General features: G+C 38.3%; 1 protein-coding gene across 1 annotated transcript in view; it reads right to left on the reverse strand.

The window, feature by feature from the left end:
• Positions 1 to 6,263: 6,263 nt before the first annotated feature.
• Positions 6,264 to 14,570, reverse strand: part of tat (tyrosine aminotransferase) — a 50,016-nt gene continuing 41,709 nt past the window's right edge. Inside the window, exons 10-12 of the mRNA XM_062023479.1 lie at positions 10,275 to 10,358; positions 6,847 to 6,945; positions 6,264 to 6,777 (exon numbers count right to left, since the gene is read on the reverse strand). Of these exons, the coding sequence (XP_061879463.1) occupies positions 6,637 to 6,777; positions 6,847 to 6,945; positions 10,275 to 10,358 (324 nt within the window). The 3' untranslated portion in view covers positions 6,264 to 6,636. The remainder of the gene's footprint in view (positions 6,778 to 6,846; positions 6,946 to 10,274; positions 10,359 to 14,570) is intronic.

The following is a 14,570-nucleotide window of genomic DNA, read 5'->3' on the forward strand; positions in this document are numbered from 1 at the left end:
ACTTTACTAATCTAACCCGGCCGTATTGGCATGTGTTGCAATGTTAAGATTTCATCATTGATATATAAACTATCAGACTGCGTGGTCGGTAGTAGTGGGTTTCAGTAGGCCTTTAAGTCATCACTTAAATGTTGGTGTTGGACTGAACATGTAGTCTCTTCTCAAGGATAGGGCTATCACTTTTGCATTCCAAAGTCCCAATTAGGGCCTATTTCCTACGAGAAGTGATCCAATCCACCTGCGAATATCAAACTAAGGTCCTTATCTTATGTGCTCAAACTGAAATACCACTAATTAAACTTCGTTTGCTTTCTCCAAGGTGAATATAAACATTCACCGTATACAAAACATAATGAGTTAATTAATTCACTTCAAGACAAAGTGGAAAATATCCAATAACACCAAACATGAGTAATACGTATTTGATCATCAGTGTCATAAATTTTTTTCCCCCTTAAAGGCCTACTGAAACCCACTACTACCGACCACGCAGTCTGATAGTTTATATATCAATGATGAAATCTTAACATTGCAACACATGCCAATACGACTGGGTTAACTTATAAAGTGCAATCTTAACTTTCCCGGGAAACTTCCGGCTGAAAACGTCTATGTACGATGACGTTTGCGCGTGACATCAATGGTTGGAGGAGACATTTTGGAATAGCACGGTCGCCAGCTTAAATCGTCTGTTTTCATCGCTAAATTCCACAGTATTCTGGACATCTGTGTTGGTGAATCTTTTGCAATTTGTTTAATGAACAATGGAGACTGCAAAGAAGAAAGCTGTAGGTGGGATCAGTGTATTAGCAGCTGGCTACAGCAACACAACCAGGAGGACTTTGAGTTGGATAGCAGACGCGCTACCGTGAGTACAGCTTTGGCTTCCAAACATTTGATCACTTGCCCGTACGTGCGTGGCGCTATGTGCATGTCACGTACGTAACTTTGGGGAAATATATGTTTGTTGCCGACTCTGATGGCGGCCGGGGTGTCGTCGAAAGCTACAACGCCCGCCGTTGCGCCGCTGTCCTCACCTTGACTTCCTCCGACTCCGGGCCGCCGACCGCATCGATGATTGGGTGAAGTCCTTCGTCGCACCGTCGATCGCTGGAACGCAGGTGAGCATGGGTTGTGATGAGCAGATGAGAGCTGGCGTAGGTGGATAGCTAATGTTTTTATCATAGCTCTGTCGAGGTCCCGTAGCTATGTTAGCTTCAATGGCGTCGTTAGCAACAGCATTGCTAGGCTTCGCCAGGCGGTACAGCATTAACCGTGTATTTACAGGTCCAGTGTTTAATAGTAATAGTAGTATTGTTGATCTTCTGTCTATCCTTCCAGTCAGGGGCTTATTTCGTCTGTTTCTATATGCAGTTAAGCACGATGCTATCATGTTAACTCCGTGGCTAAAGTGCTTCGCCGATGTATTGTCGTGGAGATAAAAGTCACTGTGAATGTCCATTTCGCGTTCTCGACTCTCATTTTCAAGAGGATATAGTATCCGAGGTGGTTTAAAATACAAATCCGTGATCCACAATAGAAAAAGGAGAAAGTGTGGAATCCAATGAACCCTTGTACCTAAGTTACGGTCAGAGCGAAAAAAGATACGTCCTGCACTGCACTCTAGTCCTTCACTCTTACGTTCCTCATCCACAAATCTTTCATCCTGGCTCAAATTAATGGGGTAATCGTCGCTTTCTCGGTCCGAATCGCTCTCGCTGCTGGTGTAAACATTGTGCAAATGTGAGGAGCCCTTCAACCTGTGACGTCACGCTACTTCCGGTACAGGCAAGGCTTTTTTATCAGCGACCAAAACTTATCGTCGATGATTTCTGCTAAATCCTTTCAGCAAAAATATGGCAATATCGCGAAATGATCAAGTATGACACATAGAATGGATCTGCTATCCCCGTTTAAATAAGAAAATTTCATTTCAGTAGGCCTTTAAGAACCTGAGTATCAGATGAGATGCATGCATTACACTTATAAGCCACATGAGGGCAGTAATGACCTTCTTTCAGGAGCCTCGTTGACATTGGTTGCTCGGCCTCATGAACAGGAGGCTTCAAACGGTCTACCGTGACCCAGCTTCAAAGTTCAAACAAGATACCATTTCAAGAGGACTCCTCTAAAAATATTGTGAAAGAGCAATGTAAGTTCTATGGGTGCCACATGTTAAAGTTCAGTAACACTTTTCTATATTTCTCGCATTTAACACAATTCTCACATTTAGCTAAATTTCCTCACATTTAAGTTTAAATTAAATGTTGACTAAGTATATTTAAATTTTAAATGTAAATGTTAAATGCAAACCTAAATTTTAAATATTAATTGTAAATGTAAGCATTAAATGGTAAATCTAAACCTAAATGTTAAATGTAAGCGCTAAATCTCTCACCAAGTGTAAGGATGTATATTTATAGAATGTCAATATTCCACCAATCCGAGGCATCTCAGCCATATAGATCTATATTTAACATATACTGTAGATTTATATTTGTGATTTAGGTTTAGATTTAGATTTAACATAAGGATATATTTAGAGTCAACATTTAATTTAAACTCGAATATGAATAAAATTAGCTAAATCTGAGAAAAGTGTGACTGAACTTTTACATTCGGCACCCCATAGTAGATCGCATCATCAGCGCATTTGTGCGTCTGGAATCACTAAAACGCAAGAAAATGCACAATAAAAGATGCATTTTCACGTAGGAGGTATATTATACTAAAATATTTCCAAAATAAAAAAGCTAAAAATATTTTGTTGTTGTTGTCCTGTCCAGTTACTCAGGCAAATCCTATTGTTGATGTAGATGCACATACACTATATTGCCAAAAGTATTTGGCCACCCATCCAAATGATCAGAATCAGGTGTCCTAATCACTTGGCCCAGCCACAGGTGTATAAAATCAAGCACTGAGGCATGGAGACTGTTTCTACAAACATTTGTGAAAGAATGGGCCACGCTCAGGAGCTCAGTGATTTCCAGCATAGGATGCCACCTGTGCAACAAATCCAGTCGTGAAATTTCTTCGCTCTTAAATATTCCAAAGTCAACTGTCGGCTTTATTATAAGAAAATGGAAGAGTTTGGGAACAACAGCAACTCAGCCGCAAAGTGGTAGGCCACGTAAACTGACAGAGGGGTCAGTGGATGTTGAAGCGCATAGTGCAAAGAGGTCGCCGACTTTCTGCACAGTCAGTTGCTACAGAGCTCCAAACTTCATGTGACCTTCCGATTAGCCCACGTACAGTACGCAGAGAGCTTCATGGAATGGGTTTCCATGGCCAAGCAGCTGCATCTGAACCATATCACCAAGTCCAATGCAAAGCGTGGGATGCAGTGGTGTAAAGCACGTCACCACTGGACTCTAGAGCAGTGGAGACGCCTTCTCTGGACTCTGATGAATCTCGCTTTTCCATCTGGTAATCTGATGGACGAGTCTGGGTTTGGAGGTTGCCAGGAGAACGGTACATTTCGAACTGCATTGTGCCGAGGGTGATATTTGGTGGAGGAGGAATTATGGTGTGGGGTTGTTTTTCCAAAGTTGGGTTTGGCCCCTTAATTCCAGTGAAAGGAACTTTGAATGCTCCAGGATACCAAAACATTTGGGACAATTCCATGCTCCCAACCTTGTGGGAACAGTTTGGAGTGGGCCCCTTCCTCTTCCAACATGACTGTGCACCTGTGCACAAAGCAAGGTCCATAAAGACATGGATGACAGAGTCTGGTGTGGATGCACTTGACTGGCCTGCACAGAGTCCTGACCTGAACAACAACTTTGGGATAAATTAGAGCCAGGCCTTCTCGACCAACATCAGCGTGTGACCTCACCAATAATGAATAATAATAATTTACCTCTATTATCAACAATACAATTGTTTCAAATGCAACAATACATATATTTAATGATAACTTGAATTACAAAAGAAGGCAGATAATGGAGGGGAAGAAAGAGAAGCGAACTGTATTAACCTTGTAGATCCTTATAGTAACAATAGTTTAAGCTTTGTCAGCGTGCCATGTGATACCCAGTTTCCCCTAGGGGAATAATGTTAATATATGTTTAATAAAACGTGATTATGTGCATGAGTGTATGTATGTATATCTGCGGCCCCCTCCAAGGTTTCTCATTGTAGCCCATTGGCTTGAGTCTTTCCTTGCCCTGATGTGGGATCTAAGCCGAGGATGTTGTTGTGGCCTGTGCAGCCCTTTGAGACACTCGTGATTTAGGGCTATATAGATCAACTTTGATTGATTGATGTTTGTACAGTGAATGTGCGTGTGGATGTACGAACTTTGAGTGTGTAGGTATGTACTGTATTTGTGTATGTATGTGGGAGCGTAGGTACATATGTGTCCGCGTATATATGTATGAACATACTTGCCAACCCTCCCGTTTTTAGCGGGAGACTCCCGGTATTCAGCGCCTCTCCCGATAACCTCCCGGCAGAAATTTTCTCCCGACAAACTCCCGGTATTCAGCCGGAGCTGGAGGCCACGCCCCCTCCAGCTCAATGCGGACCTGAGTGGAGACAGCCTGTTCTCACGTCCGCTTTCCCACAATATAAACAGCTTGCCTGCCCAATGACGTCATAACTGTAGAATGATCGAGGGCGAGTTCTTGGTTTCTTATGTGGGTTTATTGTTAGGCAGTTTCATTAACGTCCTCCCAGCGCGGTAACAACACACAACAACAGCAGTCACGTTTAGTCTAAACAGCAATGTTGTGACACTCTTAAACAGTACAATACTGCCATCTACTGGATAGCCTCCAGAACACTGAAATTCAAGTATTTCTTTTATTTATATGTACAATAATATATATATATATATATATATATATATATATATATATATATATATATATACACATTGTTTGTGTGTTGTATGTAGACCACATTGTTTGCGTGTTGTATGTAGACCACATTATTTGTGTGTTGTATGTAGACCACATTGCTTAGCAGAGTTCAGTGATGCAAATGCATGTCAAGTTGATCAACACATTGTATTATTCTCCAGTGCAATAACAGTACTAAAATTAAGGCTAAAGGGCATTAATGGGAGCTTTTAAAAAAGAAAAGAAAAAAAGAAGTAACTAAATAGTTACTTTTCAAAGTAACGCATTACTTTTTGGTGTAAGTAACTGAGTTAGTAACTGAGTTACTTTTGAAATGAAGTAACTAGTAACTATAACTCATTACTGGTTTTCAGTAACTAACCCAACACTGTATATATATATATATATATATATATATATATATATATATATATATATATATATATATATGAAATACTTGAGTTGGTGAATTCTAGCTTAAATATATTCCCCTCTTAACCACGCCCCCAGTCACGCCCCCAACCCCGCCCCACCCCCAACCACGCCCCCCACACCCCGACCACCCAACTCCCGGTATCGGAGGTCTCAAGGTTGGCAAGTATGTGTATGAACAATTGTGTGTATGTGAGTATATATGTGTATTTGTATGTACAGTATATTTGACTCCCAGTATGTGCGGGAGCCAGAGTACGGCCCCAGCCACCTAGAGAGCCCAACCCAAAACAGCAGGTGTGGCGCCCAGGGAACAAGGGACCACTGGCCTCACGCAGCCAGGCCGGCCAATGACAGGAACCCCAGAACCCCACCGTGCCGCCCGGAAGAGCCAGCAGCGGGCCATAGACAGAAGCGCCCGGCAGAGGACAAGGCACGGGAGAAGCAGGGGACAGCCAGTCCCCAAACCAGCGAGAGACAACACCTTATGCGAGCTGAAAGGCGGGACAGAGACTCCCCTATTTTTTGTATTCCAAAACAAAATTCAGAATCAGTTTTTTAATTGCAATTCATTAAAAGGAAATTCAGAGACCAAAATAGTCAAACTCATGGAAAAAATTTTAACACAAATAATGATAATATAAAATAAATATCAATACTTGTCCATTGATCTGTGTTACAAATTTATTGTATGTGCGATTCATCTCTTAATTTAATCTTCAGTGAAAATGGATGAATTTACAGATTTCCTGATCAAATACAGAGCATATTCCTGTTGGCAATGTAAGGTTTTATTCATATAAAATCTGTAATAAAAAAGAAGAAAAGTCATCTTTCTTGAGACATTTTTTGTACAATACAATATACAAATGTGTTCACTTGCACTGATTGTGAAGTGTTTAAGAATGTACTTGCATCAGTGCACTTCAATAAATATACTGTGTACACTGTATTACACTAACAGGAAATGGTGTAAGTTTTAATGGCGTGTGTGTGTGTGTGTGTGTGTGTGTGTGTGTGTGTGTGTGTGTGTGTGTGTGTGTGTGTGTGGACTGGCAGTGTACTTCTCACACTCGTGCACTCAAAAGACTGAGTGCAAGTACACAAGTGCGCCAATTGAGACACAGCTATCAAATATGCATGGTCTGCCATCCTAAAGATGTCCAGGAATGTAAAAGCAGTCAAACAATTAGATAAATATTCAAAACAAGAAGGTTCATAGATGTTGTTTAAATAAAAGCTTTGGCCATTTCAACCACAATTCACTGGAAAAAAGCGATATGAAACACTGTTGTACACGTTTAACCTGTTCAATATGTGGGATAGGTTTCCATGGCAACAGATGGGCGTGACTGCCGTATTACTGGTCCAGGTTGTTGCTGTCATGGCTGTCGGGCCGATAGTGGCGCTGGCAAAACTCCCTGATCCGACGGCACGCTTCCACCATCATCTGCTCCGGCACCGTGACCACGATGCGGAAGAAGTTGGGATACTCGAACGCCTGCGAGAAGACAAGACGACACCGTCATCACGCCGCCTGCAGCTGAATTGATCAATAGGAAGATCTTACAGTGGCGGGCAGACAGAAAACGGACTGTTCAGTCACCAGCTGCTCAGTGAAGTCGACGTCATTGTGGAAGTTTGGGAAGCGATCGATGTCAATTCCGACCTAAACACACACAAACAATCTCATTGATGAGCAGGCGGTTTGCAATCAAACAAAAATACTAACACAAAAACAATATACCCCAGCATGCACAAGACATTGAAACAACGTCGAGAACTTGTTGAAGTAGGTCATTGAGCAACTCAAATATAACGTTGAAACATGCTTTTTGACGACGTTTAATCAATGTTAGGTTCTGACATTGAGCAACTCAAATATGATGTTGAAAAAACATACTTTTTGACAACATTTAATCAATGTTAGGTTCTGACATTGAGCAACTCAAATATAACGTTGAAACAACATGCTTTTTGACGACGTTTAATCAATGTTAGGTTCTGACATTGAGCAACTCAAATGTAACGTTGATACGACATGCTTTTTGACGACGTTTAATCAATGTTAGGTTCTGACATTGAGCAACTCAAATATGACGTTGAAAAAACATACTTTTTGACAACGTTTAATCAATGTTAGGTTCTGAGATTGAGCAACTCAAATATAACGTTGATACGACACGCTTTTTGATGACGTTTAATCAATGTTAGGTTCTGACATTGAGCAACTCCAATATGACGTTGAAAAAACATACTTTTTGACAACGTTTAATCAATGTGGGGTTCTGACGTTTATTTGACAATTGAATTTTGGTCATTTCCCGACCAAAATTCTACAACACAAATACAACGTTGAAACAACATTCTTTTTGACAACATTTAATCAATATTGGGATCTGATGTTGATTTAACCATTGAATTTTGGTAATTTCCCGACCAAAATTGTACAACACAAATATAACGTTGAAACAACATACTTTTTGACTACATTTAATCAATGTTAGGTTGTGAGGTTGATTTGACCATTGAAATGTGGTCATTTCCCGCCCAAAATTCTACAACACAAATACAACGTTGGAACAACATGCTTTTTGACGACATTTAATCAATGTCGAGTTCTGACGTCTACTTGACCATTGAATTTTGGTAATTTCCCAACCAAAATTCTACAACACAAATACAACGTTGAAACAACATACTTTTTGATGACGTTTAATCAATGTTAGGTTGTGAGGTTGATTTGACCATTGAATTTTGGTCATTTTACAACCAAAATTCTACAACACAAATACAACGTTGAAACAAAATACTTTTTGACAACGTTTAATCAATGTCGGGTTCTGACATTGATTTGACCATTGAATTTTGGTCATTTCCCGACCAAAATACTACAGCACAAATATATTGTTGAAACAAAATACTTTTTGACTACGTTTAATCAATGTTAGGTTGTGAAGTTGATTTGACCATTGAATTGTGGTCATTTCCCGAACAAAATTCTACAGCACAAATACAACGTTGAAACAACATGCTTTTTGACAATGTTGATTTGACCATTAATCTTAGTCATATCCTGACCAAAATTCTACAACACAAATACAACGTTGAAACAACATGCTTTTTGATGACGTTTAATCAATGTTAAGTTGTGAGGTTGATTTGACCATTGAATTTTGGTCATTTTACAACCAAAATTCTACAGCACAAATACAACGTTGAAACAACATGCTTTTTGACGACGTTTAATCAATGTCGGGTTCTGACGTTGATTTGACCATTGAATTTTGGTCATTTCCCGACCAAAATTCTACAACACAAATACAACGTTGAAACAACATGCTTTTTGATGACGTTTAATCAATGTCGGGTTCTGATGTTGATTTGACCATTGAATTTTGGTAATTTCTCGACCAAAATTCGACAGCACAAATATAACGTTGAAACAACACTTTTTGACGACGTTTAATCAATGTTAGGTTGTGAGGTTGATTTGACCATTGAAATTTGGTAAATTCCCAACCAAAATTCTACAACACAAATACAATGTTAAAACAACATGCTTTTTGATGACATTTAATCTATGTTGGGTTGTGAGGTTAATTTGACCACTGAATTTTGGTCATTTCCCGACCAAAACTCTACAACACAAATATAACGTTGAAACAACATACTTTTTGACGATGTTTAATCAATGTCGAGTTCTGACGTTGATTTGACCATTGAATTTTGGTCATTTCCCGACCAAAATTCTACAGCACAAATATAACGTTGAAACAACATACTTTTTGATGACGTTTAATCAATGTTGGGTTGTGAAGTTGATTTGACCATTGAAATGTGGTCATTTCCCGACCAAAATTCTACAGCACAAATACAACGTTGAAACAACATGCTTTTTGATGACGGTGATTTGACCATTTAATTTTAGTTATTTCCTGACCAAAATTCTACAACACAAATACAACGTTGAAACAACATGCTTTTTGACGACGTTTAATCAATGTCGGGTTCTGATGTTCACTTGACTATTGAATTTTAGTTATTTCCCAACCAAAATTCTACAACACAAATACAACGTTGAAACAACATGCTTTTTGATGACGGTTAATCAATGTTAGTTTGTGAGGTTGATTTGAACATTGAAATATTGTAATTTCCCAACCAAAATTCTACAACATAAATACAACGTTGAAACAACATACTTTTTGACGACGTTTAATCAATTTTAGCTTTTGACTTTGATTTGACCATTGAATTTTGGTCATTTCCCGACATGTCTTAAACCTGCTGGGTATATGTTATTATATATGTTATTATAGAGGTGTCTCAATCTGATACTGCTATGGGATATCGGTCTGAATTAAAAGAAAACAAGCATGGGATATGTGCTGAGCGATGATATGTGCTTGCATGTAAAATGTGTGGTATCATCTTGCGATACAAGCAGTCCTGCAGCGTGTTGACTTGTGCAAAGTTGGGCCGACAGTAAACATTTAAATGTCCTCCAATAAACACACAAGGCTGGTCTTTTCTTGTATTTTAGTAAAGTCATTTTACTGCGTTAGCGCAAAGAGCCACATGAACACATGATTTGAAGCTTTGAAATGCGCTAATGACACCTGACGTATAAGGAAGAATGACTTGTCATTACCTTCAACAAAAACTATAAACTCTCCCACTCATATGACCATATACTGTGTTCATCTTTATATTTTCATTTTGCTGTGCATTTTTTCCCTGCTATTTTGAGAACAACCGTTACGCAAATTGTTTACTTGGGCTGCACGATTTTGAGAAAAAACCTACTTGTGAATTTTCTCGCCAAAATTGAAATTCAATTTTCGATTTTTATATTTTATACATAAAAATGCATAAAACTGCGAACATAGCCTCCCTATGTAATTAAAGACTTTGGTGACTTTGTTTGATATAAGCACTTTCAAATTAGAAGAAAAATTGAAACAAAAAGTGAAAGTGATTGTGAGTGGTACTGACCATCAAGTACATGGCTCCTGAGGGCATGATGGGGTTCAAGCCGGGCACTGTGGACAGCTCATTAAAACAAATCTCAGCGTTGGACTGTGGAGGAAAGGAGGAGAAGATCATGTCAGCGAGATACATAAATATATTATGTTTAATATAGTAACACACACCAAATTTGTGACATTTGTGTCCCTAGGAAATAAAATAAACAGTAAATACATTTTTAAAAAGTTGCATACAAGCAATTCCTGAAGGAATTGCATGTGAATGCTCCAATGCTGAAGTTGAACTGAAATCCTGGCATTTCTTTTAGAATTGTTGATGTAGAGCACACATTTCCCAAACAGGCTGAATATTTTGAAGTTGGAACGGTTTGAATCAGATGAAAAATGTGGGCATTGTGGAACTTTGAAGAATGTCCAATTGATTACAATGGGAATTTCTCAAAAATTTGGGAATTTCGGGAAAAGCGGTAATTTTTCAGAAAATGGTAAAAAAAAATTGAATGGTCTGAATGAGTTGAAATGGTTAGTGTTGGAATTTTTCAAATCGGTCTGGAAATGTTGAAGTAGTAACATGTTGAATTGAGAAATGGTATTTCGGAATTCCTGGAATTTCGGGAAAACAGGGAATTTTTCCAGTTAAAAAAACTGCTTCGTTTTTTGTCCTGGTTAAGAGGAATGTTTTGACGGTGGAACGGTTGAAGTGGGTTTAAAAATGTGGGAGGAGCAGTCGCCAACAAAAAAGGTGGAAACAGGGCATTGGAAAACCAGGAATTCTGGAAAATTCTGGAATTTTTTGGAACTTGGAAAAAGAGTAAATGTCCAAGATGATGGAATGTGTTGAAGGTGGAATGGTTTGAATTGGTTAAAGGGTGGAAACAGGGCTTTGGAAAACCAGGAATTCTGGAAAATCCTGGAATTTTTTGAACTTGGAAAAAGAGTAGTTTAAATGTCCAAGATGATGGAATGTGTTGAAGGTGGAATGGTTTGAATTGGTTAAAGGGTGGAAACAGGGCTTTGGAAAACCAGGAATTCTGGAAAATTCGGGAATTTTTTTGAACTTGGAAAAAGAGTAGTTTAAACGTCCAAGATGATAGAATGATGGAATATTATTTATTATCATTTAATGTGTTGAAGGTGGAATGGTTTGAATTGGTTAAAGGGTGGAAACAGGGCTTTGGAAAACTAGGAATTCTGGTAAATCCTGGAATTTTTTTTAACTTGAAAAAAGAGTGGTTTAAATGTCCAAGATGATGGAATGTGTTGAAGGTGGAATGGTTTGAATTGGTTAAAGGGTGGAAACAGGGCTTTGGAAAACCAGGAATTCTGGAAAATTCGGGAATTTTTTTGAACTTTGAAAAAGAGTAGTTTAAACGTCCAGGATGATGGAATGTGTTGAAGGTGGAATGGTTTGAATTGGTTAAAGGGTGGAAACAGGGCTTTGGAAAACCAGGAATTCTGGAAAATTTGGGATTTTTTTTTAACTTTGAAAAAGAGTAGTTTAAACGTCCAAGATGATGGAATGTGTTGAAGGTGGAATGGTTTGAATTGGTTAAAGGGTGGAAACAGGGCTTTGGAAAACAAGGAATTCTGGAAAATCCTGGAATTTTTTTGAACTTGGAAAAAGAGTAGTTTAAATGTCCAAGATGATGGAATGTGTTGAAGGTGGAATGGTTTGAATTGGTTAAAGGGTGGAAACAGGGATTTGAAAAACTAGGAATTCTGGAAAATTCGGGAATATTTTTGAACTTGGAAAAAGAGTAGTTTAAATGTCCAAGATGATTGAATGTGTTGAAGGTGGAATGGTTTGAATTGGTTAAAGAGTGGAAACAGGGCTTTGGAAAACTAGGAATTCTGGAAAATCCTGGAATTTTTTTGAACTTGGAAAAAGAGTAGTTTAAATGTCTAAGATGATGGAATGTGTTGAAGGTGGAATGGTTTGAATTGGTTGAAAAATGTGGAAATGGTGAACGTTTGAAAACTGGCCAATTCATTTTAAATGGGAAAAATGTCCCGGAAAACCGGAAAATCTGGGAATTTTTGGAATTTGTCAAGGGAAAGCCTACGATTCCCGAATAGACTGAACAGTTTGAAGTTGGAACGGTTTTTAATTGGATGAAAAACGTGGAAGGTAGAGCGCGCCAAAATCTGGAGAAGAAGAAGAAGAAGAAGAAGAAGAAGAAGAAGAAGAAGAAGAAGAAGAAGAAGAAAACCATATGTGTGAATGCTTTGGAGCATTTACACAATAAATCAAATTCAAAAGATGAATATAAACTAACTTTTACACTGTAAAATATAACATTTGATGTCTGCTTCCAAAAATGCGAATGAAATATGATAATTTAAATCATTCGTAAATGTTTTTTTTTTTTTATTTTTTTTTTTAACACATTTGCGTCATGCACCAAAGCAACACTAAATGGTCCCTAGTGTGTGAATGTGAGTGTGAATGTTGTCTGTCTGTCTGTGTTGGCCCTGTGATGAGGTGGTGACTTGTCCAGGGTGTACCCCGCCTACCGCCCGAATGCAGCTGGGATAGGCTCCAGCACCTCCCGTCACCCCAAGAAGAACAAGCGGTAGAAAAATGGATGGATGGATGTTACTCCTTATCACAACTATACTTTTACTTTATTATCTTTAAAAACAACCATTTAGTCTAATTGTACACTTTATTGGTTTCCCTGTGTTTTGACTCAGTCTTGTTACGGCTCTGAAAAGTAACATTGTCCACAGGAAGTTGGATCATTGAAGACCAACATACATCATGTGGACACTATGACTGGGGTTTAAATCCTGTTACCTACATTTTATTTTCAATATCATTTTTCATACCAAATTTTTGTTGTTGAATTACCGTTTTTTGTGTGTGTCCACATGTCATTAATATAGATATCATGTGGTTATATTCTATGAATGTAATAATTCTAGGCTAACAACTCACTCCTGTTACTTTAAGTCCTGTTGCTCAAGTCATCTTCATCTTTGAGACCTCGTAGAAAAAAGACCACAGACGCCATCGTTTTAAGACATTAACCTTTCGACTTTAACTCGATTATCATTATTTTTACTTTGATTTGACTTCAATTTGAATGTAACAACCATTTCTTTTGACTTTATTTATTGATTACAGTTACATTTTATATGCATTAAATTTGAATTTAATATGACTCTAATACAAATCAAATTTGACTTTGATTTGACTTTAATTGGAATTTAATACGCATTTAATTTGACTATACTATTAATTTCATTTGATTTTTATTTAAATTTAATGTGCATTTAATTTAACCTTGATTTTAATTTAGTTGTAATTTCATAATAATTTAATTTGACTTCAGTTCAAATTTACTATGAATTAAATTTGACTTTCATTTTAATTAATTTGTGTTTTTAGTTTGAATTTAATATGAATTTATTTGACTTCAATTTGAATTTAATTTGATTTTAGTTGGAGTGTAATATGCTTTGAAATTGACTTAAAGGGGTCATTGTAATGGTGGTTCTTTGGTCAACATTGTGCATAAATGATGTTATACAGACCACCTTCAAACCGTTTTCTAACCTTCTCTTCAGGATGTTCTGTTTTGTAAACGCTCTTATTTACGTGCCTCCACTTCGACTGCATCTTCTCCCTGTCAGCCATGCTGTAATTTTTAGCGCTTCCATATGTAGTCTGCTGACAGATAATAGGTTCAAACTATATGCTATTTTGTATTAGAAATAGCAACTGTGGAGGATGCATGTGCATGTACGAGCCAGTCTGCCCCACAACAGAGTCGTGTATAAAGAGAGTATGGCCAACTAAACAACAGGCGCCTTGAGCGCATCTGTGTCCAGATGCATGTAATTGCTGCCGTTTTGACATTAGTTTTTCTGATTAAGCAAACCAAAACAATGCGTCGATATACAGTTCAAAACATACTCTAGCTCATAAATTTAGGATTAGATCAAAGTTAGTAGCAGTCATGGCGCCTTGTAGTCACGTGAGGGCCATTTGACCAATCATTGAAGAGATCGCGTGAAACCAAGGTGGCCACACTGTCTTCATATATTATATACAACATCAAGAGGATAGAGAAAAAGAAGGAACTTATGGACTACAATGGCGGACTCGCGCAAGTCTCTTTGTGTAAATCTCTACCATATATGGAGATATCCGCTGATGTAACACTTGGGAAAAACGTCACTGTGATCAGGCGGGGCCGGCGGACCTGCAGCGAGGCGGGGCACGCCGGGGCCGGCTCCAAGATGGGCGTCAGGTGCGTAGATCGCCTGGGCGCAGTTATGTAATCACCTCGCAATGTGT

This window comes from Entelurus aequoreus, linkage group LG16, assembly GCF_033978785.1.
Source record: "Entelurus aequoreus isolate RoL-2023_Sb linkage group LG16, RoL_Eaeq_v1.1, whole genome shotgun sequence".
Lineage (NCBI taxonomy): Eukaryota > Metazoa > Chordata > Actinopteri > Syngnathiformes > Syngnathidae > Entelurus > Entelurus aequoreus.